Here is a 24497-nt window from a genome sequence, read left to right as displayed (position 1 = left end):
TCCTCTTGTTGTTGTTAGTGTTTTGTTTGTGTTTTTGTTCGTGTGTCTATTGCACTCAACTGCACAGGCTTTGAAATTGTCAGCTACAAATGAAAAACACATTCCAAATAAAATATATTTTTTATTATTATTATGAGAGACCTAAATGAACTAACCCAGACCTAACCCATGAATTGAATTAGGGCTATTTTAATTTTGCCGAGGTCTTCTGCTTATTAGCCTATAGGCTCCTACCTGTACCAGGCCGATTCCAGTTAATAAAATGTGCCCATTATATGGCCACTGATATTTGACCTGTTGGCCACAATTGTAGGCTATATTTCAAGGCGTGTCAACAAACATAGCCAGCCAACCCACACTGGAAGCTTTTGCTGACTCTAACATAGGCCTCTGACAGGACCAAGTCACTTCGAACCATTGCATCGAACGCTGATAAGAGTTGTTAGGCAGTGAATTACCATGATAGTCATTCCAAACCCATTATGACGCCAGCCGAACACACATTATAGATAATAACATTTCTTTGCTGCCAATCGGTGTATTGGTATTTGTTGACTGATTCAGGAGGGCAAACTCAAAGATTGTTATCCCATTCTCATTTGGGGAATCTTTCTGACATTCCTGTTGCATTATAGTATGGGTGTGTGGAGATTATTTCAATAATTTTTGTTTGTGTTCTATCTACTGTAGGTGCATAAAAACAATGGAGGTGAAAATATATATGAGTATTGAGGATATCAGGAAGGAGCATGAGAGGATTAAGACAGAGAAGGCAGAGTTTGAGAAAAAGATAGAGGAATATGAGAAACAAAAGAGAAGGGACCAGAAAGTTAGGCAGAGGGAGGAGGAGATCCTGGCCAGAAAGGCAGAAAGACTGCAGGAGGACAGGAATGAGTTCAATAGGGAGAGGGAGGAGATGGACAGTGGGATCAAGATCCTCATGATGGAGATTGAGAAAGAGAAGGAGTCCTCAAAGGAGATACTTAGAAAGGCTGAGAAGGCAGAGGCAGAGTTAAATATGATGAGGAAGGAGAGCGTGAAAATCCAAAGAGACGGGCAGAAGGTGGAGCAAGAAATGCTCAGGATGTGGAAGGAGAAGGAGACATTTCTCAAGGCCAAGAAACAGATGGAGAAAGAGATGGAGAAAAATATGGTGGCAGTCAAGAGGAGAGAGGCCCTGGTGATGGAGGCCGAAGAAAGACTTAAACTGAGCAAGGAAAAAGAGAAGGAAGAGCAGGAGAAGGAGACCTCAAAGGAGATGCTTAGAAAGACAGAGAAGGTCGGAGCAGAGTTGCAAATGATAAAGAAGGAGTGGATGAAAATCAAAAGAGACGGGCAGAAGGTGGAGCAAGAAATGCTCGGGATGTGGAAGGAGAAGGAGACATTTCTCAAGGCCAAGAAACAGATGGAAAAAGAAATGGAGGCAGTCAAGAGGAGAGAGGCCCTGGTGATGGAGGCCGAAGAAAGACTTAAACTGAGCCAGGAAAAGGAGACGCTAGAGCAGGAAAAGGAGACCTCAATAGAGATGCTTAGAAAGACAGAGAAGGTCGGAGCAGAGTTGCAAATGATAAAGAAGGAGTGGATGAAAATCAAAAGAGACGGGCAGGATGTGGAGCGAGAAATGCTCAAGATGTGGAAGGAGAAGGAGACATTTAAAAAGGATAAGAAACAGATGGAGAAAGAGATAGAGGCCATCAAGAGGAGAGAGGCCCTGGTGATGGTGGCTGAAGAAAGAGCGAAACAGAGTCTGGAAAAAGAGAAGCTAGAACAGGAGAGGGAGACATTGAAGAAGGTGAGCATGGTGACGATTAGAGAGATGGTAGAGAACCTATAGACTAAGTAGATGAAGGTGATTGTTGCTAGTTTACTATAGCATTTAGTCCATGACCTTCAACTCTCAGTTGAATTTGTCCAATTCTTGTCTCACCTTGCACTCCCCTCTGATGTTACTTTTTTAATTTCAGATGAACGATGGCTCCAGATATGCCCCAACCCTCATGTTCTCGTTGAGAGCGACTCCTCTGATGGCTCAGCTGGTACACAATCAGGCAAACCAGGGGACGAGCCTTTCTGTCAAAAGCCTTGTTGATGTGGCCCTGGCTGAGAGCGTGTGGGGGTGCAGAGATAAGACAGGGGACTGCACATGCCGACACCGTTAGCCTGGAAACCTCAACACAATTGGCCGCTATTTAGGGATACATAGCAAATCAAGTTATATAGTTGTCTTAAGTTCAATAAATTAAGTTGAACATTAAATTAAATTGACTTCCTTTCTCTACCACTGTGACTGCTTGTGGCATTTATTATTATAGAAAGTCTTACTTGTGATGACCGTGATGTATGTAGCTGAAGATGAATGTAGCTATTTATTTTAAGTCGCTCTGGATAAGAGCTTCTGCTAAATTACTCAAACGTAGGCCTAAAGTACATCCGTAAAATAATGTATCCATTTCCTGTTAACCATCTCTAAACCCTAGATGGCAGTATTTACTCTTACACCAGAAACGTGACCAGTTTCACGTGTGGATGCAGAAGAAATAGCCTCCCAATCTGTTTCTGCAAGGAACTTCTAATTTATGGATTCTGTACATGGATTCTGTCTTGTCAAGTCTGAATATCTTAGAGTTGGGGTTTGTCCTCTACCTCCAAATATAAACGAGGACAATCACTTTGTTTTTCATACAGGTACCACTATTGTATGTATTTCTATAATCTATGTTTCTATTACTTTACCATACTATGAAACTAATTGAATATGTTTTTAAGCGTCCAAAAAGCATTGATACCATTTCCAAGCACTCCAAGAATCATTTTGCGTTGCTGCTGCAGCAGCCGCGCAATGTCAACACTTTAGACACACACTGGTGTAGCATGTAACATTAAAATCCATCAACTTCATATCACACCATTGATGATTGGTGAACTTGTTGGATCAGTTAAGGCCTGTGCCAGAAATCAGTACACACACCAATCACACAATGGGACTATAACAGGCACATACAGTGCATTCTGAAAGTATTCAGACCCCTTCACTTTTTCCGTATTATGTTATGTTACAGCCTTATTCAAAAATAGATGAAATTATTTTTTTTCCTCATTAATCTACACACAATACGCAATAAGGTGCTTCAACAAAAAACGTAAAGGGTCTGAATACGTATGTAAAGGTGATATTTCAGTTTTTTATTTTGAATAAATTAGCAACAATTTCTAAAAACCTGTTTTTGCTTTGTCATTATGGGGTATTGTGTGTAGATTGATGAGGAAAAAGGCTGTAACATCACAAAATGTGGAAAAAGTGAAGGGGTATGAATACTTTCCGAGAGCACTGTATTTACATCTTGATTCACATAATCACACCTCGTACACACTTGCAAGTGATAGCAACGCCTATCACCTGTCCCAATAAAGGGATGCTACAAGCGCGCCATTTCATCCTTTCCACTCTTCACTCTCTGACTGTCTGAAGTGTACTGTAGTTGTGTTGTTGTAGCTGGGTACACCTCAGCCTATGATTCTCATGGGGCGTTAGTTTGAAAAGTGTACTGTAGTTGTGTTGTTGTAGCTGGCTACACCTCAGCCCATGATTCTCATGGGGCATTTGGTTGAAAAGTGTACTGTAGTTGTATTGTTGTAGCTGGCTACACCTCAGCCTATGATTCTCACGGGGCGTTAGATTGTCTCTGATAGAATCTTACGGTTCAGCTCAACGACGATTTTCACCTTCTGAGCACCTGTTAACTCTCTGAGCTAGCAGGCTAACCTGTGAGCTCTCAATTCTTTGTTATTGTTGAACCCTAGCTCGACGATAATTCCTCAGGTTATTATTAGAACTTGCAAGGTCACATGTGTAGGCTACAGCTAGCACTTGGGACGGACGGCTAACTAAGTTACTTGTTGTTTCCGGACAGCTGAGAACCTTGGCTAGCTTTGACAAGGTAATATTGAGAAATATTAGCACCCTGTTTGCAGGAGGGTTGGTCAGCTTGTGTTTGTAGCCCTAGGACTACTGAGCACTTTCTAGTAATTAATAATTTACTAGCTAGTTACCTCGTATAATGATCTGGAACATACCAGTTCTCTCTGGTGTGGGACCAGCACCATATCTAACTATGCGGGTACCAGTTCCCTGTGGTAGCACGTGGGTGTAGCAATGCTGAGGTGTGCTGATATTGTACCTGTTTGTTGCATCGTGCGCTGTATCTAAACTAACCCCACAACTAAGTCAACTAATAAACATGGGTTACGCATATCTTAAACATGCCTGTGTGTGTGTGTGTGTGTGTGTGTGTGTGTGCGTGCGTGCGTGCGTGCGTGCGTGTGTGCTTGCGTACATGTGTTTTTTCGGGGATGCAGAGAAAGTCTTCCAGCTGTTCCAATGAGTACATACATCCATCCATCCATACATACATAGACCTATGCATTTAATTCAGGTTTGTTTATAACTAAGAGGAAGACACATTTATCATCTGATAGAAATTATTTTTATAAAAACAGTTTATTATTGCTATAATAAAAATACATTACTGCAGTGTGCTAAATTTACTAATGTGATGGCCTGTTGACAAATGAGCGATGGATCAAGCATTAGTCCCATAGTACGTTGAATTAATACATGGAGAGGTTAAGCCAGGTCATCAAGAAAGATGTTGCAACACACGCTTACACAAAGAGCTATAGTGGAATAGTACCAGGCTAGGGAGGATAGGCTAGGGAGGACATACCAGAGTAGGTGTCTTATCTCTTACAGAGTGCTGACTCCGCAGCTGGGATGAATGGTGTGATCAGCCCGTGAACAACAAGGGATGCCAAGTCTAAACCATGGTTCCTCCCCAACCAAATAGCCAATCACAATCATTTTGTATACTGTAAATACTTTGTTTGACTGTTTGAATGCATCCATTTTTGGAGGGTTGGTTACAGATTAACAGCTTGCTGACTGTGATTTTCATCGCCAAAAGTGGTCCTTGTACAAGCCTAGAATTCTGACATGTAAATAAATAGCTAAAAGTAAGAAGTAGTTTGTCTTCTCTTCAAATAAAGAACACGTTTTCTCACACATCAAAAACCACTAGTTATCATCAAAAAGGATGGTCACAGTTTGCTAAAAAAGAGTACCTAAAAAGCCTGCAGAGGTCTCGTAAAAGGTATTGTGGACAGATAAGATGAATATTATCATGGACTAGAGTGACAAAAGTTTGGAGAAAAAAGGATCTGCCCAAGATTTACAGCATACCACCTCATCTGTGAAACATGGTGCAGGGGGTGTTAGGTGTGGGCATGTATAGTTGCCATTAGAACTTGCTAACTTGTCTTAATTGATGATTGTACCTGCTGACGGCAGCAGCAGAATGTATTCTGAAGTGCACAGAAACATCTTGTCTGCTTGAGTGCAAGCAAATGCCTCCAAATGCATTGGATGGAGCCACACCATACAATAAAACAATGACCCAAAACACTGCCATAGCAACTAGTGGAAAGATCTTGATTGGCCAAGTCAATCTTCAGATTAAAATTCAATTGAACATGCATTACATTTCCCTAATGATAAGAATTTAGGCAAAAAGACCTCAAAACAAACAACAACTAAAGATGGCTGCAGTACAGGCCTAGCAGAGCATCACCAAAGAAGATGCCCAGCGTCTGGTGAGGTTAGTGGGTTGCAGACTTCAGGCAGTTATTGTCCACTAAATACTAGTGGATTGTCCACTAAATACTAAACATGACTGCTTCATTTGGACATTTGATAAGTCTGTCCCATTACTTTTGGGTACACTGAAATAGGGGGATTATGCATAAAAAGTGGGGTAATTTCTAAATGGTGAAACGAATGTGTATACAAATACCATCAAATAAAAGCTGAGAATCTCTACTTTAACCTTGTAGTAATTGTTTAATTTCAAATCCAAACGTTTGATAAAGTTCTTCATAACCAACATCAGGGAGATGTGACCAGAGAGTGGATCCTGGCTATAAGGGCACACTCTTGCCAACACACATTCTGGTGTGACATGTGGGATGTCTTATTGATCTATGTTGCTTTGGCTGTCTCCATGTGTGGATCATTGTAATCAGGGGTGGGGCTGGCCTCTTAAACACCTGTGCTTTGTTTCATTCAGGGAAAACAAAGAGATTTTTAACATTTCTTTTAAAGAGACAACACACATTTTCTGCCATGCCTCTGTCAATTGATTTGGCTTTAATCAATGGTTTCTTCTTGATGTTGTGTACATGTTTTCATGCCTATGTCACCTTTCAGAGGAAATCAAGGAACCTATCCAGATCTGATGTCGTATTAGATGAGTCAAACCCTGTCAGAACATAGTTTGCTTTTGCTAGATTCTTTTCTTTTCTTTTGTCTAGTATTGGTATACATGGTCGAAATGATGCACTCATATTTAGTATTTGGTCGACAATACTTTGTATGCACTAACCGTCTGGGACCCATTGACCCCACCAGGTGCTGGGTATTTTCTCTGGTGATATTCTGCCAGGCCAGCCATCTTCAGTTTTTTAGGTCTTTTTGCCCATAATCTTACCATCAGAAAATGAAATGCATGTTCAATAGGATTTAAATCCAAAGATTGACATGGCCAGTCAAGAACTTTCCACTTTTTCGCCCTGAAAATCTCCCTAGTTCCAATGGCAGTATGTTTTGGGTCATTGTCTTACTGTATGACGAAGCGCCATCCAATGAATTTGGAAGCATTGCTTTTACTCGACCAGACAAGATATTTCTGTACACTTCAGAATACATTCTGCTGCTGCTGTCAGCAGTAACATCATCAATTATGATACGTTAGCAAGTTCTAGTGGCAGCTATACATGCCCAAACCATAGCATCCCCTCCACCATGTTTCACAGATGAGATGGTATGCTGTAAACCTTGGGCAGATCCTTTTTTCTCCAAACTTTCCTCTTGCAATCACTCTGATAATATTCATCTTATCTGTCCACAAGACTTTTTTCCACACCTCTGCAGGCTTTTTAGGTACTTCTTAGCAAACTGTAACCTGACTATCCTTTTTAAGGATAACTAGTGGTTTGCATCTTGCAGTAAAGCCTCAGCCATTTGCGATTGCTGAGCTCATCAGTGCTTGATTTTGGCAAGCCTAAGGTTTTGACTATGTTTCAGATTTTTCAGCTTTCACCATTTGTCAATTGCTTTGCTATTGTAATGTATCTCACACCTTGTCCTTTGTTGGGAATGATATTTAAGGAGAGGGACAGCGAGATATTCTTTGAGTTTTGGGTTAGGCCCATCACGGGCATCAAAAAATAAATCTCTACGTTTTTATTTCAAATCCAAAAAGAAGAAAAAATGCTTCACTGTCCCATTACTTACGCACGGTACTGTATAACCTTTTGTGGAAAGGGTTCTACATGGAACCCAAAAGGTTTCTTCAAAGGGACAGTGGAAGAAGAACCCTTTTTGGTTCTAGGTAGCACTTTTTTTCTAAGAGTGCAGGATCTGTGATGGGTCTGTCTGTCTCTATCCACGGTATATTTGCTTGAATGCCACAGCCTATTTAAGTATTGTTGCTGACCATGTGCATCCCTTCATGGCCACAATTTACCCACCTTCTAATGGCTACTTCCAGAATGATAATGCACCATGTCACAAAGCAAAAGTCATCTTAAACTGGTTTCATGAACATGACAATGAGTTCAGTGTTCTTCAGTGGCCTTCCCAGTCACCGGACCTGAATCCAATAGAACACCTTTGGGATGTGGCAGAACGGGAGATTCACATCTTGAAAGTGCACCTGAAAAATGTACAGGAATTGCGTGATGCAATCATGTCATCATGGACCAGAATCTCAAAGGAATCAATGTCACAAAGAATTGAGGCTGTTTTGAGAGCAAAGGGAGGCTCTACCCAGTATTAGTATAGTGTTCCTAATAAAGTGTTGGGTGAGTGTGTATCTAACTATCTTTGTTTTTGCTGGTCTGTAGGATCTATGATGGCTGTCAGCCCGTCCTGTGTATCATGGACACAGCCATGATCTAAACCATCCTCATCAAGGAATGCTACCATCTTTTCAGTAACAGGAGGGTAATACGCTAAATTGAAGTTGTTGTATGGGGAAAAAACATAAGGGCTTCTTAAATAGATAATATCCTTGTTATTATAGCATTATTAATATTAGGTTAATCTTGCAGTATATAATTATTATTATTTTTCTAGAATTTCTATCTCAACGGGCCTCTGTATGACGCCGTGTTTATCGCTGAGGATGATACATGGAGACGGATCCGCAGTGTCCTGTCTCCCTCCTTCACCAGTGGGCGGATCAAAGAGGTACAGTCCCATCTCTCCTCTCCTTCTTTTATTCATTCCAACAACACAAATAAATGAATGACTAACAACTCTGACGTATGTGTGTGTTTATGTGATTTGTACTATGTGTATAGTGTGCATTCATTGTTGTTTGTTGTTGTGTGAAGCAGCAACTTTAATTGTCCAAGACAAATTTCTATCCGGGACAATAAAGCATATTTAATCTTATCTTAGATAAGTTCAGTGGTCAGATGACAGAGTATAGAATAATAGTTCATCTTTGGAGTCACTTATTCCTTGACTATATACATAATGTATCCTGTATGAATGTATATTCTCAGGCTATATAAATATTAAAATAATTCCTGTTTCAAACATGATATTAACCCATGTTTTGCACATATTAATCCATGTATCAATCATCATGTTTTTCCATGTATCCTTCCCAACTCAGATGTTCGGGATCATGAAGCAGCACTCTGGTAATTTGGTCAGCAATCTGAAGAAGACGTCCGATAACGAAGAGCCCATTGAACTAAAAGAGTGAGTATTTCTCTCCGAGAAGATAAGGTGAATTTGTAATTTCAGTGAACTCCCCCTTTAATTTTGTGGTTGTGGTTCTGGTGGTCAAAGATTGTGTGGTTGTGTTCCAGGGTCTTTGGACCATACAGTATGGATGTGGTCGTCAGCACTTCATTCAGTGTCGACATCGACTCAGTCCACAACCCCTCTGACCCCTTTATGACCAACATCAAGAAAATGCTCAAGTTTGACATCTTCAGCCCACTGTTCCTCACAGTCGGTAAAACTGCCCCCATATAGCTTTCAGTCTAAATCATTTTGTGCTTAATAAATGAAGCTATCGATTTCATTGATTAGACTGACATACACTGTGGAAACACTCTAATAAGTCCCTTTCTCACACCTACCACCCCATTTCTCCCACTCTCTCCATCGTCATAGGATTGAGCGATCATGAGATCTTGTCACAGGCGATGATTTTCATCTTTGCTGGCTATGAGACCACCAGTAGCTCTCTGTCCTTCCTGGCCTACAATCTGGCAACCAACCCTCACATCATGACCAAGCTGCAGGAGATAAACACTGTGTTTCCCAACAAGGTAACCCCTCTGCAGACTCCTATATAGTACTATTCATGTGGAACAGGAAATATGATAGTGACAGTATTTTAGAGGGTACTGATGAGTGTGTAACCCCTGTGCACTGCAGACTCCTACAGTATATATTACTGTTGCTTTGGAACAGATGGTTAGATAGGTGACAGTATTTTGCAGTGTGCTAATGTGTCTGTAGCATCCCTGTGCAGACTTCTGCCCAGTGCTATTCATTTGAAACACGAAGTAGATAGGTGTTGTTGGAATCTTCAGAATAGTTAAAAGGCCAGTACCTGAGGACCTGAGGGATCTACAGGGTATATACCTTAAAAGCATGTCTGACATGCAGTGGTGTGCGTGACCATAGACTCTAGAATCTAGATCAAGAGAAGGCTGAGTGAGTCACCAATTCTTAGCAGGTGGTTTTGGAGCAAATTGGATAAACTGTTCAAAACAGCAATATGAAACTGGAGCTGTGTTCACACTACAGCACTGTTATAACTACAGTGGTGATACAATAGTACACCCTACTGGTCGAAATGAGGAAAAGCTTACGGCACCGGATCCTCAACCGACCAATGGTTGAGCGCCGTTGAGCAAAGTTGAGCGCTAACCCACCAATGACTTTGTCTTTTCTATTCCTAAATGAACCAGCTGATCAGGTTTTTTTGTTGAATTGAAAGATGTTTTAATATTTTGTAGCGCTCAACTCACCAATCATTGAGCGAGGAATTTCAAACGTCATCTAATTTATACGGCTCCGGAGGCCACTATCGGTGAATCTCATGTACGACGTTACTGTTACTCAGGTAAGTTTTATCCTCTTCATCCTTCGCTAGTTAGACATTTGTTAGGCATGTATGCCTGTGCCGATTTTGTCAAAAGATAAAAGATTGTCTGGAAATCAGCAACTGACCATACCATCGTTGACATATGCGGGATTTGGCTTGTTAATGTGTAATGACAACGTATTGACAACCTGTCAGTAGGCTAGCTGGCTAGCGCTAGCAGCTAACGGGTCTGGTGACACGGAGTTGAGAACGAACAAACATCCCATAAAAAGTGTACCCACACACTTAGAACAAGAGCATGGCGAGAGGTCTCATTGCCCGGTTTCGACGTGCCAATGCTCCTGCGCCAAAAGTCTTATATGCAGACAACAACTGCTGTCGGTAAGTTTAATAACAATTCCATTGAAACCTATGATGAAATTGATAATCCAAGTGATGTACATATCAGTTAACTTCATATAATTTTTTTGCAAGACACACATGGATAACACAGTTATCAAAACATGTAACACACGTACACAAAATGTTGATATAATTTCAGCGGTTCATCCTTCCTGGAGAATCTGTTTGGTGACTGGGTGCAGAGGGGTACTGTGGTCAGACTGGACATCCGACCCTGGCTGCACCGCTGGGATGCTGTTGTCATCAAACAGAGCCACGCCAAGTACGGGGTGTTCATGAGTGCCTTGGCAGGTGCGGTGCTCGCCTACAACAAGGCGGACATGATGCTCCTAGTCCAGGCGGTCAGGAGCGGCAACCAAGAGCTGTACGCCAGGTATTCGGACGAGGAGATGATGGCCTTCCTCAAGCCTCACCAGGTCAGGTCGTATGTCAGGCGCATTACCTGTGGGGTTGTGGTAAGTGTGATATTGATCCATGTATGAATTTCATGAATAAGAAGCAAACATACTTGCTTATTTGTCAATATGGATTCAACTGTACTGGACTAAGGTGTCACTCAGATCTAGTTTTGAAAATAAATGTAAGATCATTAGGAGTAACGACTGATTTAACACTGTGACGGCCCGCTGGCCTGTGCCTTTCCCTTCACCATATTTAACCCTCTGTTTGTCCTCGTTGTTTCTGTGAGTGTTCCAGGTGTGCAGTTTGCCTGATTGGAGGTGACAAGCCTTAATTGGGTGCACCCGACGCGCAGGTTCACCTGACTGTTTAAAAGCTCTGGTTCCTCCTCCTCCTTCGGCAGACTCGACCTGCAGCAGACACTGCCTACGCCGCTGGTCTTGGCCCAGCATTGGCGTGTCATGCTGTTTCCTTTGTTTTGCCTTTGCTATCTTTTGTCTTTGTCATTTGGATTTGGTGCAGACGTTTTGTGCATTTGTTTGTTTGATAATTGCACCATATGGGAAAATAAAGCCAGTTTTGTTATTGGTAAAACCTACTCCGTCCATCAGTTGTGTTACACTCATTCTAGTTGTGACAACACTCAAAGCTGAGAATATATATGTTACAGGAGACCGCTTTGGTGATTGAGTCCATCATTGCCGAGTTCAGGGGACCAGCAGGCCTTGACATTGACGGAATCCACCTGTTCAAGTCGACAGAGGCAGTTGATGCTCACTGGGCAACTGTAAGCAAGCATCTCAGTTGCATGCAGGTGGGTTAATGTCTTTGCAGTCATCTTGTGTCATTATAAAACCATTCAAACTTGTATGGCAACATTTCAAAGGACACCAGAATAAATAAGGAACTTGCAATTCGTTGTGCTTTACAGGATCCCCCTGGCATACAGCTGTATGTTTCTGTGAAGGTGGTGGTGCTGAATGGCGTTCGGCTGAACAAGCACAGGTGCCGGCGAGGCAGTAACTCTTTGGAGGGGTTGCACGCACACCTGTACAATGCCATTCCTTCACAGAGATGTGGGATTATGCCATTCCAAGTGAGTAATTAAAAAAAAAAAACACTTCGATATAGCGTAGTTTCAATGATGCATTTTATTTCACAGCTTTAGTCATCACTTCTAAGCATATCCAATAACAGTCAAAATGGTCATGTGTTTCAGGTATACCTGATGGCCTTTGCTGTGCAGTGGAACAACCACCCGCTGTGTCGGCAGCACCCGTACTCCTGGTTCTTCCTGCACAGCCACAGGCTCCCTCCATCATATTTCGTGGGCCATCATGCAGTCAGAGCTTTGTACCTGTGGCACAGCCCCCTGCACCAACAACCAAGCCATACATGCCTAATAAGTCCTTGCGGCCATGTGGGGCTTGCCAAGTGCCTCAGTGTGGTGGGCAGCGTAAGAGGTACACACCCTCCAAAGACAAAGCAGCTGGAAGCTTCCAGAAAATCTTCTCCTATTGCCCGGCAACTAGAAAATCCACTACCTCTGGTTTTGAAGATGTTGTGTACGATAGTTTTGAACACTTCAAAAGTGTGGTGGATGAAGCATGCCGAGTTAGAAAAGAGGAAAAACTATTTAAAAATACCTGTGACTTACCTGTGTGATGCCACTTCTCCTATGCCATCTTTAAGAGAGAGAAAGAAAGAGAAAAAAAGCTTGTTTTTGTTTGTTTGTTTGAGTCAAAGTGTTTCAAAGTGTTTTAGCAAGTAGAGCAATACAGTCAGCCTATTTATTTATATTGTAGTTAAAATGCACTTTGTAGTTTAATTAAAGAATGTTCTTGTCTTTTTTTATTATTTATATTGTAGTTAAAAATGCACTTTGTAGTATCTTTTTTATACAAACATGTTCTGGTCTATGTCCAATATCCGGTCCAATCTAACCTCTGTTTCAATCTAACACAATTAATTTACATACCCTTTATTGTTAGTTTATGTTCAATTAACCTGTGTTTTTGTCATGCGTGTCCTCGTGCTGTTTGTATGTCTTTGTCAGCTTCATGTCTTTGTGATGTTTGTATGTCTTTGTCCGCTTCATGTTTAACAAAAGTTTGCCAAAAAAACACACACAAAAAATGTAACAGAGAGGAATGGCTTGAGCATTTGTTGCTTGGTGACCTGTGTCTTTGGATAATCTTGTAGTTCTTTATTGGGCTTTGGCCTGTACAAAGCTATTGTGAATTTGTATCTTATGTGTTCTCAATTATTAATGTTTTTGTGTGCATGTCCTTGTGATGTTTGTATGTCTTTGTCAGCTCCATGTTTAACTAAATGTTTACAAATGTTTGTAAATGTTTGTCTCTCGTCATCTCACTCATGGCCTGTACCTTGACGTGGTGAGTGGGCTTTCAACTAAACAGGTCTGCCTACTTGTGTTTGTGTGTCATAAAAATAATATATCTGTGCCCCATACATGGAATCTGAGTGCATATGTAGTAAATGGAAAAATGTGCATGTTGAAACCTTTACATTGGGTTCTTTGTAAATTTTGAATGCATTTTCGTTTCACAAAATGCACTGTTCTCATGTCTTATTCAGTAACTGTTGGTGACCATCTGCGGCATTTTAGCAACCACACTCTCGCAGTTCGTTGGGACGAAACACATTCTAGTTAAAGAATAAAACTGTAATACTATTTGGTAATTTGTGAATAACATTTTTAAGTAAAAATATAAATAAAAGTATTATGAAAGTATTTAAACTATTTTGGAATCTCTGTATGCTTGGGTTTCAGAAAAAAAGAGGAGGGTGGGACATGTCAAAAATGATTGTAGGTCAAACACCTAGAGTATAAGCTCTAAGAAAATACTTTTACCAACACCCAGTTTATTAATTATGGGCTGCATGGTAAGTAGGATGGTGGGGCATATCTCATGTCACACATCATAACACGAGGTGCAAGCATTCAGAAATGGTATGGTTTGTATGATCAGTTTCCCCTTATAAAGGGGAAATACACTATGGTATTTTTTGGTCAAAGCAATGCATCAATGGTGATCAAGTATTATAGACTACAATTTACTCTGACTCCTGTGAGAAAATGTGTTCTTTATTTGAAGAGAAGACAAACTACTTCTTACTTTTAGCTATTTAATTATATGTCAGAATTCTAGGCTTGTACAAGGACCACTTTTGGCGAAGAAAATCACAGTCAGCAAGCTGTTAATCTGTAACCAACCCTCCAAAAATGGATGCATTCAAACAGTCAAACAAAGTATTTACAGTATACAAAATGATTGTGATTGGCTATTTGGTTGGGGAGGAACCGCGGTTTAGACTTGGCATCCCTTGTTGTTCACGGGCTGGTCACACCATTGTCCTATCTGCGGAGTCAGCACCCTGTAAGAGATAAGATACCTACTCTGGTATGTCCTCCCTAGCCTGTCCTCCCTGGCCTGGTATTATTCCACTATAGCTCTTTGTGTAAGCGTGTGTTGCAACATCTTTCTTGATGACCTGGCTCAACCTCTCCATGTATTAATCCAACGTACTATGGGACTAATGCTTGATCCATCGCTCATTTATCAACAGGCCATCACATTAGTAAATTTAGCACACTGCAGTAATGTATTTTTATTATAGCAATAATAAACTGTTTTTATAAAAATAATTTCTAACACTCCAATAAGATTAGTAGGTTGACCTCGAATGTAGTTTATCAACTAATAACACATGAGTAAGGCTAAGAAGGGCTACGGAGGAAAGAGATATGAATGGTGGTTTATTTAACAGTTACCAATAACCTTAAATGTGACCAAGTAAACCAAATGAAAGAAATCAAGTTACATAGGTTAAAACCAGATAAAACAGAGAAGTTGTCTTTGTGTCTTCTCCCAGACTCAGAGGTGTCAATATGCATTGCTAATTAGATTGTGCTGGCTGCACCCCCTGGGTGGTCATTACAATGAGTCGTGTGAATGGCTCAAATGTCATCCAGACAAAGTGAGAGTGCATTAAATACATTCTTACACCCTTTATGTACACTTTTCCACCTAAATATATCAATCTCATCAATCTACATCAACTCAAACTATGCAAATAATGCAAACAACATTCAGCAGCCAAGTGGATTTCAATCAATTCTTATACATGACATTTCTGTAAATAAAACTTGAGGCCAGTGAACACCAGGGGGCGTCCTTCTTTCTGATCAATTTTCGTCCGATCCCAGGTTGAGCAATAGGGACTTGGGGGGGTCATGAGCCGTTCCCAGGCGGTCTCCCATCCAAGTACTAACCCGGCGCGACCCTGCTTAGCTTCCGAAATCAGACGAGATCGGGTGTGTTCAGGGCGGTGTGGCCGTAAACGGAAGCTACAGCCCTCTGTACTGTATATAAAGTCAAGGAAAGGAGACGCCCGCCACTTTACAACACAAACAATACTGTAGTTGATACGCAGAAGGCAGGGAGTTATCACGGAAAACACCAAAACTGCAATTAACATTGCTTTACCACTCGACAGCTCATAGTTCATAGTTGTCAGTCTAGAACAGGGGTGTCAAACTCATTTTCACCCCCGGCAACATCAGCATCATGGTTGCCCTCAAAGGGCCGGTTGTAACTGTAAGACTGTATACATGTTACTTCTCCTTAACATATTGTAACAAATAACTCTGCATTTGATTATTATTTATTCAAGTGTACAAATATTGTACATGCATTTACATAAATGTAAAAATATATGTAAGCACATTGCACTGTTATTATAACATTTATAATAACATTTATCAGGTTAAGAAACCCACATTACTCCATCAATCAAAGATCAAACTTTTCAAGTGAATAACAAAGACAAATATGATTAAACAAGTTATTACAAATCAACTTTTTAAAAAACCTTTTTTGTCACAGTTGAGAAGGGCAGAACTATGGTAGAACAAATAATTGTGAGCTGCTAAAACATGTGGCACATGTGTGGCATTTAACAAAAACAAATAGCTGTAGACAGCCTTACAGAGGCTTACCTCCAACTAATGAGTGTACTCCTTCATCACCGACACTGCCTCGTAACACAGAAGACATCGGTTTTTCTCCTTGAAGCAAAAACATGTATTCGCCTTCCCACCTTTCATTAAATTGCCTTCCCTCTGCATCGACTTTTCTCTTCTTGGACATTTTGGGATTATTTGTAGATCTTTTTCATATCCATCACCGGTTTAGTCAAAAGCTGATATGCGATCTAGCGGCAGGATCCCGTCATTTCGCGGGTCACAAATTTCACATGCATTGTGGGAGATGGAGTTCATGGTCACTGTACGCTATAAAGCAGCGTAGACTTTTATTTTAAGACAATTATGTACTTTTTAAGCTCTCGCGGGCCACATAAAATGACGTGGCGGGCCGTATTCGACCCGCGGGCCTTGAGTTTGACACATGTGCGTTAAACCGATCAAATACCTGCTTGAGTGGAGCTCCAAAAAGTTTTCTTCAATATTGCAAGCTGGCATAGTCAACAACTCTCTGAAAAATAGTCCTACCAACCCCCAAGAACTACTGGCAACAACACTTGATTGATAACGAATAGTCTGTCCCGTACCCATACACGTACACACTCACTCCTACACACACACACACACACACACACACACACACACACACACACACACACACACACACACACACACACACACACACACACACACACACACACACTCCTATTACACAGTCAGGCTCTGTGGAAAGTTGAAGTAAAAATAGGCTCCTTATTCTCCCCTCACAGCTGCTAAGATGATGTTCCACCTGGAATCCACCCTCCCGGGGGGGGCGCGAGTAGGCTACAGGATGGCAGGGGAAAAAAACACGAAAAAACACGGACTCACAGACTATTAGTAGACCAACAAAGGAGATGCAACAGATTCCCCCCATGTCGAAATGCAAGTGGTTGGACTATTATAACACACAAACAAATCAACCACACAGTTTCATTTCAAATCTACCAATACAGGGGGTAGTATTTTGAGCCTGTGACGCGACGTCACGTAAGTGCTACTATATAAGCGTCCGCACACGCGTAGTAGCTCCATTCACTCTAGTCTAGTCTCTTGCCAAGTTCGCTTGTGCCAGCTCTCGCTAGTCTATCTGTTATCGATATCGATTTACTTAGGCCTATACTTCAAAACCCAAACAGTCTTTTTAAAGACTAACCCCACAAACTGTCTTTTTAAAGATTATCCCCATCTCAGCCATAGCCAAATTAACTGCTAGGCGTGCACTTAGCTAACTAGCTAGCAACTTTTTCACCGTGTTGCAACACAACTATACGACCCACGCGACTAAGACACACACACACTCACCCACTCACTCACTCACAAAGGACTACAATTGTTAAGTCTTAAAATAAAATCTGCATTGCCTGCAAAATCGTTATTGTGTACTGTTGTATTAAAGATCGTGCCTAAGTCCCGACTGATTAGCCCCCGATACTAGTCTCTCAACATAGCCACACACACGCACACATCGTTACATCATAGCATAAACTTTATTGAAAACACAACTAATCCACATCCAAATTATTTCAAAACCAAACAAAAATGGGGAGATTTCTTGTGAGGACCAACAAGGCAACCGACGCACCACCAGCTGCAAAAAAGCTTTGAAGGTACGATGAAGCATACCTGCAGTTTGGGTTTACAGTCACGGCTGATCTGAGACCTCAGTGTGTCGTGTGTGCCGAGGTGCTGGCAAACGACAGCATGAAGCCATGCAAACTAAAAAGGCACCTCGAAACAAAGCATGCTGGCATTAAGGATAAACCGGCTGAATATTTTAAAAGAAAGCTTGATGGCCTCCATCAGCAACAGGCAACCATTTCAATGCACAGCACTGTGTCTAAACAGTGTTTGGAGGCATCGTATGCAGTGGCCAAAAGAATAGGTAAACTGGGTAAACCGCATACAATTGCCGACTCTCATTTTGCCGGCCGCGCAAGACATGTGCAGAATAATGATAGGAGATAGTGCAGCAGCCAAACTCGGTACAGTACCACTGTCCAATGACACAGTCGCTAGGAGAATTTCAGACATGATAATGATATCAGAGAGCAACTGATAGAGTTCATAAAAAAGAGTCCTTACTACGCGCTGCAGCTGGACGAATCCACTGATATTGCTGGGCAGGCCCAGCTCCTCACCTATGTCAGGTATCTGCGGGACAAGGCGATTGAGGAGGATGTCCTGTTTTGCCGGCCTCTAAAGTCGCACACTACAGGAGAAGCCATCTTCAATGTCCTCGATATATTTATCAATGAAAATGGTTTGGCTTGGGACCGATGCGTTGGCCTATGCACGGATGGTGCGCGGGCAATGACGGGCCGTGAGTGTGGCCTAGCTGCTCGCGTTCAGCAAGTAGCTCCACTTGTGAAATGGACACATTACATGGTCCATCGCGAAGCACTAGCTGCTAAAAAAATGCCGGTTCTCTTTGACTCCGTGCTGAACCAATCCGTGAAAATGATGAATCTCATCAAATCACGGCCGCTAAACTCTCGCTTGTTTGGGGTCCTCTGCCAGGAGATGGGGTCAGGGCACGAACAGCTGCTTCTGCACACTGAAGTTCGCTGGCTCTCCAGGGGGCGGGTGTTACAGCAGTTGTATGAGCTGCGAGAGGAGGTGAAGTGGTTTTTGACAGAAATCAAATCAGATCTGGCGAAGCATCTGGATGACACTATGTGGCTTGCGTCTCTGTCCTATTTGGTCGATATATTTGACCGCTTGAATGGCCTCAACCTGTCTTTGCAAGGCCGCGAAACTCATATTTTGCTCCTCGCAGACAGAGTGGACGCCTTCACACAAAAACTTGACCTCTGGCGTGGCCGCATCAGTCGAGGGAACTGCGACATGTTCCCCAGCCTTGCAGACTTTATCACTGATGCAGGCACGTCACACGATTTCTCCTCTCTATTTCAATCAGCGTCTGAGCACCTGTCAGCAATGAGAAAACAATATGCGACGTACTTTAAAGAGGATTATCGCTCTTTTGCGTGGGTTCGAGATCCATTTGTGTGCACAGCAAACGAGCTGTCAATTGATATGCAGGAACAGCTTATTGAGCTGAAGAGTGACAGTAGGCTGAAGGAACTCTTTACCTCCTGCCCTCTTTCGTCATTCTGGGCAGCATTGATGCAGGAATACCCTCAACTCTGTGACGTCGCCTTGAAGATTCTCCTCCCTTTCGCGTCGACATATTTGTGTGAGGCAAGATTCTCAAAAATTACTGCACTCAAAATGAAATACCGCAATCGTGCACAAATCGAGGATGATTTGAGGCTATGTTTATCAGACATTGCGCCAAGAATTGAGGATCTTTGCAAGGCAAAGCAGGCTCAGGTCTCACATTAAAATCGCCTACCTGCAAGCTTCTGTAAAAAATGCAGATGATATGCCTACTAATAGGCCTAGTAATAATAACAATAATAAAGCATGAATTCATATCAGAGGTCTGGTGCCAATTCCCAATTATAGCAATAGCCTAGTAATGATAATAGGCCTACTGATGATGATAATAATAATAACAACAACAACAATAAAGCATGTAACCTCATATAATTATATAGCAATAGCCTAGTAATGATAATAGGCCTACCACTACTCATAATAATAATAATAATAATGCCTGCAAGCTCACATTAGAAATCTATCTATCTATCTATCTATCTATCTATCTATCTATCTATCTATCTATCTATCTATCTATCTATGCAAGGTGGTGTAGTGGGGGTGGCGCCGGGAAGGGGGGGGGGGGGTGGCGCCGGGAGGAGGGGGGGCCCCAACTGCAATGAACCAGCTTTAGGGGGGCCCAGCTTGCAAAAGGTTGAGAACCCCTGGTGTAGACTACTGCAATAGCCTTCTCTCTGGTCTCCCCCAGAAAAGTATTAAACACCAACAGTTAGTTCAGAACGCGGCTGCAAGGGTATTGACTCACACAAAAAAGAGAGACTACATTATCCCAGCACTCCGTACACTACACTGGCTGCCTGTGAGCTTTAGAATAGATTTTAAGGTTCTTCTTCTGGTTTTCAAAATGGTGAAAGGTTTAGCACCAAGATACTTGGGTGATTGCATTCAGGAATATGTCCCTAATAGAACCCTTAAATCCTCCACTGCCTCTCTCTTAGTGACTCCAAACCGTAAGAGAAGCGGTGAGGCGGCTTTTAGCTGCTATGCCCCTAAGCTTTGGAACGCCCTACCAGGCCATATCAGAGAGGTAGAAACTCTTAACACCTTTAAGAAACAAAACACACTAATTTAAACTTGCCTTCTGTAACAATGTCCGTGATACACAGAGGCAGACGCAGTGGTGTAGTGAGGGAAAGGTCCCGTTTATTCATAAAGTCAGTTCGTTGGCTTTCCAGCCTCCTCAAAACACTCGGCGACTTCCCAGTCGCCGTTCTCCTGCCAAACAGAGGCACACACATCTTAAACCATTTAGTCAACGAGGCTTCATTTGCAACAGGTGTGCAACGGAGCCTCGCCGACATAACCCTGGCCACGGTCCTGTAGCTCCCTCTACAGGCCGAACGCTGCATGTCCCCCCACACCTTCACACACATCACATCGCCCACCCTCGATGATCTACACTCTCCAACGCCAGCAACAGCACCATCAGTATCAGTACCAGCAACACCACCAGCACCAGTACCAGCACAAGCCCTGGCCAACAACTCCAACACCAGCACCAGCACAAGGACCAGGAGAGGAGCAACACCCCGCCCCAACAGGGAAGTTCACTGCACCTTCCCTCACACACACACTGCCTTACTAACCCCTTGCCTACACCACCAGAGCAGCAGTGCACACACTCCACGACCCAACCCATCGACTCCAGATCAAGCCCCGGTCCCAGCCAGCATCACCAGCACCAGCCAAGGACCCTGAGTTGATCAACACTTCCTTTCTACCCTGCACCATTCTACACCTTCCCTACACAAGTTCCCTAAACCAGACCCCCCTCCCACAGGGCGGCACTGACTGAGTTGCTGTCTGCTGTGATGTCACGTCAGATCGGGATGTCCCACACTCATCATGACAATTTGTATTTTGTACTTTTTGCCTGCCCAAACTCGACATCTATTGCACGCCTGACCATCCTGGTAGGGGGATCCCACTCTGAGTAGCCCCTCCCAAGGTTTCTTCCATTTTCTTTTTTTTCTTTTTTTTTTCTTTGGGAGTTTTTCCTCGTCCTCTGCGAGGGTCTAAAGTTGGGGGGTGTTGTGTCTTCTATTGTACTATTGTTTCTCTGACTTTTTATGTACAGCACTTTGAGTTGCAGTCTCTGTACGAAAATGTGCTCTATAAATAAATGTATTATTATTATTACAAACCATAAAAGAGTAAAAGAAAAAGGGAAACAGCTAGAAGAAATATCTGAATGTTTGTCAATCCTACATCTGAAGCTCTATGTCTATACAGTGTTTGCAAAGTGTAGGAAAAAGTTATTTAAACATTTTACAATGTGCTGTATGTGTCTATGTTGAACAGTTGTTTAGAGAATCAACAAACAAATGTCTGTTAGTTCAATTAATAGTGTTGTTATGTTTTAAATGTTTCAACTTCTATCAAAGCTTCCTATGAAATGATACTTTCAAAGAAGGCCCTGCCACCATGGTTGGACCCAGGGCCGTAGCTACAAAATGGACCCTGGCTGTGGTCTGTGAGGTAACAATGACTGGAGTTTGAATTTTTCAAAAACATTACACACAACACATACAGTCGTCAAGGATGTCACAATGTGATGACATAATGTAGAACACGCAGCTGGGGTTCTAAAATCCAGCTACAGTACTCCTGACATTCATTTACCTGCAATTCCTCTGTGTAGAGCAAGATAGGTAGATGTTATTTGTTCTTTTCACAGTTTTTTAAACTTTTGCTGTCTGAAAGGGCCATCAGACATGAATCCTAGTGCGCCCATTCAATCAATGGCCTCCTTGTATGTAGGAGATCTCCACAGGGACACCACTGAGGGAATGCTGCATGTGAAATTCAGCCCTTGTGGTCCAATCATCTCTATAAGAGTGTGCAGGGACATGATAACACACCAATCTCTTGGGTATGCCTATGTCAACTTTCAACAGCAAGCTGACACAGAGCGTGCCCTGGACACCATGAACTTTGATGATGTCAATGGAAGACCTATACGCATCATGTGGTCTCAGCGTGACCCTTCTCTGAGGAATAGTGGGGTAGGCAACATCTTCATTAAGAATTTAGTGGAGACTTTTGACAGCAAGGACCTCTACGACAGGTTCTCTGAGTTTGGGGACATCCTTTCCTGCAAGGTAGTATCTGATGAGAATGGCTCTAAAGGCTATGGCTTTGTGCAGTATAATAGACAGGAGGCTGCTGAGAGAGCTATTAAGAGACTCAATGGAACGTTATTGAATGACAGAAAAGTGTTTATTGGACACTTCAAATCTTGCAAAGAACGAGAGGCTGAACTTGGATGCAGGGTCTGAGAGTTCACTAACGTGTACATCAAAAACTTTGGAGAGGATATGGATGACCAGCGCCTTAAGGAGAGGTTTGAGAGATTTGGACCAGCCCTGAGCGTCCGTGTCATGACTGATGACACTGGTAAGTCCATTGGTTTTGGATTTGTCAACTTCCAAAGGCATGAGGATGCCAAGAGGGCCATTGATGAGATGAATGGCCGGGAGATAAATGGGGGGCGGGTCTATGTGGGCCGCGCCCAGAAGAGAGGAGAGCGCCAGACTGTGCTGAAGCGCCAGTTTGAGCAAATGAAGCAGGGCCGCAGGACCAGATACCAGGTGTGTGTATAAGAAAAAAAGATTTAAAAAAAAAAAGACTATATAAGAAAAAGAAGTTGATAGTCTTGGTAAACATTGTTGATGTATTTGAGACATGAAAAATATCTCACTAAACAGGGTTTCTCTCTAGCAGGGTGTCAATCTGTATGTGAAGAACTTGCATGATCGCCTGGATGATGAGCAGCTGCACAAAGAGTTCTCCCACTTTGGAACAATCACCAGTGCAAAGGTGATGATGGAGGGTGGACGCAGCAAGGGATTTGGCTTTGTGTGCTTCTCCTCCCCTGAGGCAGCCACCAAGGCTGTGACTGAGATGAACGGCCGTATCGTGGCCACCAAGCCCCTGTATGTGGCCCTGGCCAAGCGCAAGGAGGAGCGCCAGGCTCACAGAACCAACCAGCACATGCAGAGGATGGCCAGCGTCTGTGCCGTTCCCAAACCAGGCATCAACCTCTACCAGGTTGCTCCCCCACCTGGATTCTTCATGGCAGCCATTCCACAGGCCCAGAACTGTGCTGCCCCTTACTTCACCAACCAGCTGGCTCAGCTGAGACCCACTCCTTGCTTGGCTACCCAGAGTGTGAAACCTCAACACTTCCAAAACATGCCCAACACCATGTGTCTATCGGCTCCCAGGCCTCAGATCTTCAATGCTATGAAGGCCACACTCTCCCAGGTGCCCCGTATGATGACCTCTCAGCGCATAGGTCAGTATATTTAGTGAAGCAACGCTGCTCATAGACACAATACCAATATGCCAGTATTTGCCATGAATATCCCTTTGATTATGATGATCTTCCCTCTCAGCTACCCAGGCCTTAAGACAGCGCCCTGCCAGTGCAGATGCAGCTACAGCCAGGATCCGCGTCGTGCCCCAGAACAAGTACACAGCTGGTGTACACTACTCCCAGCAGCACATGGCTCCCCAGCCACAGGTCCTCATGCAGCAGCCTGCTGTCCATGTCCAGGACCTGGAGCCTCTGATTGCCTCCATACTGGCTGCCATTCCCCATGAGGACCAGAAATAGACGATAGGTGAGTCTGCTTGTTTGTTTCTATGGATCCCCATTAGCTGTTACTGTTACTGATATTTATTCTCCCTGCCTCCAGGTGAGCGTCTCTTCCCATCTGTCCACAACATGCACCCCAGCATCGCTCCAAAGATCACCGGCATGCTGCTGGAGATGGACAACTGTGATCTTCTCCACATGCTGGAGTCTCCAGAGTCCCTGCACTCCAAGGTGGATGAAGCTGTCGCTGTGCTGAAGGCCCACTGGGCTGAGGAGGCTGCACAGAAATCTGGCCACATCCCAGCTTGAGGTCCAAGCGGCTAACACAAAAAATCATATCCGGACTTTGAAACCTACTTCACCAATAAAAGTATTCTTGCATTGAAAAAATATTGAAAAATTAAAAAATGATTTCATTACAAAATGAAAATGATTGACTCAGCGATGTCTAGAAAAGGTTAAGCTGTACCTCAATGATAAAAGTAAAAGCCCTGGTTGGACCAGATAGACCAACAATGCACATCCCAGTTGGGCATGAAACAGTGGATGTGAATGAACAACTAGATCATTAAACAGTTGTACTTTTACTTTTATGGCCCAGCTAGCCACATTCCATCAATTCCAATGTCATGATTTTGTCTTCACAGAATAATGTGAAAAGTATTTAGATAAATGT

The 24497-nt window shown here is 42.8% G+C and overlaps 1 protein-coding gene and 1 pseudogene across 2 annotated transcripts in view; both read left to right on the top strand.

The window, feature by feature from the left end:
- Nucleotides 1-20924, top strand: part of LOC310824747 (uncharacterized protein) — a gene marked incomplete at both ends in the record, with an annotated part of 97013 nt that extends 76089 nt beyond the window's left edge. Inside the window, 2 exon segments of the mRNA XM_083698003.1 lie at nucleotides 18133-18923; nucleotides 20636-20924. Coding sequence (XP_083554129.1) covers nucleotides 18133-18923; nucleotides 20636-20924 — 1080 coding nt within the window.
- A 1011-nt stretch (nucleotides 20925-21935) lies between these two features.
- LOC310824746 (polyadenylate-binding protein 1A-like) lies at nucleotides 21936-24130 on the top strand (annotated as a pseudogene). Its single transcript has 4 exons — nucleotides 21936-22811; nucleotides 22945-23518; nucleotides 23619-23846; nucleotides 23922-24130. The product of its transcript is annotated as a polyadenylate-binding protein 1A-like (transcript).
- The last annotated feature ends 367 nt before the right edge of the window (nucleotides 24131-24497 follow it).

This window comes from Argentina silus, assembly GCF_951799395.1.
Source record: "Argentina silus genome assembly, contig: scaffold_75, whole genome shotgun sequence".
Classification (NCBI taxonomy): Eukaryota; Metazoa; Chordata; class Actinopteri; order Argentiniformes; family Argentinidae; genus Argentina; species Argentina silus.
The sequence above is the reverse complement of the archived record's forward strand: the minus strand, read 5'-3'. Positions and strand labels throughout refer to the sequence as shown.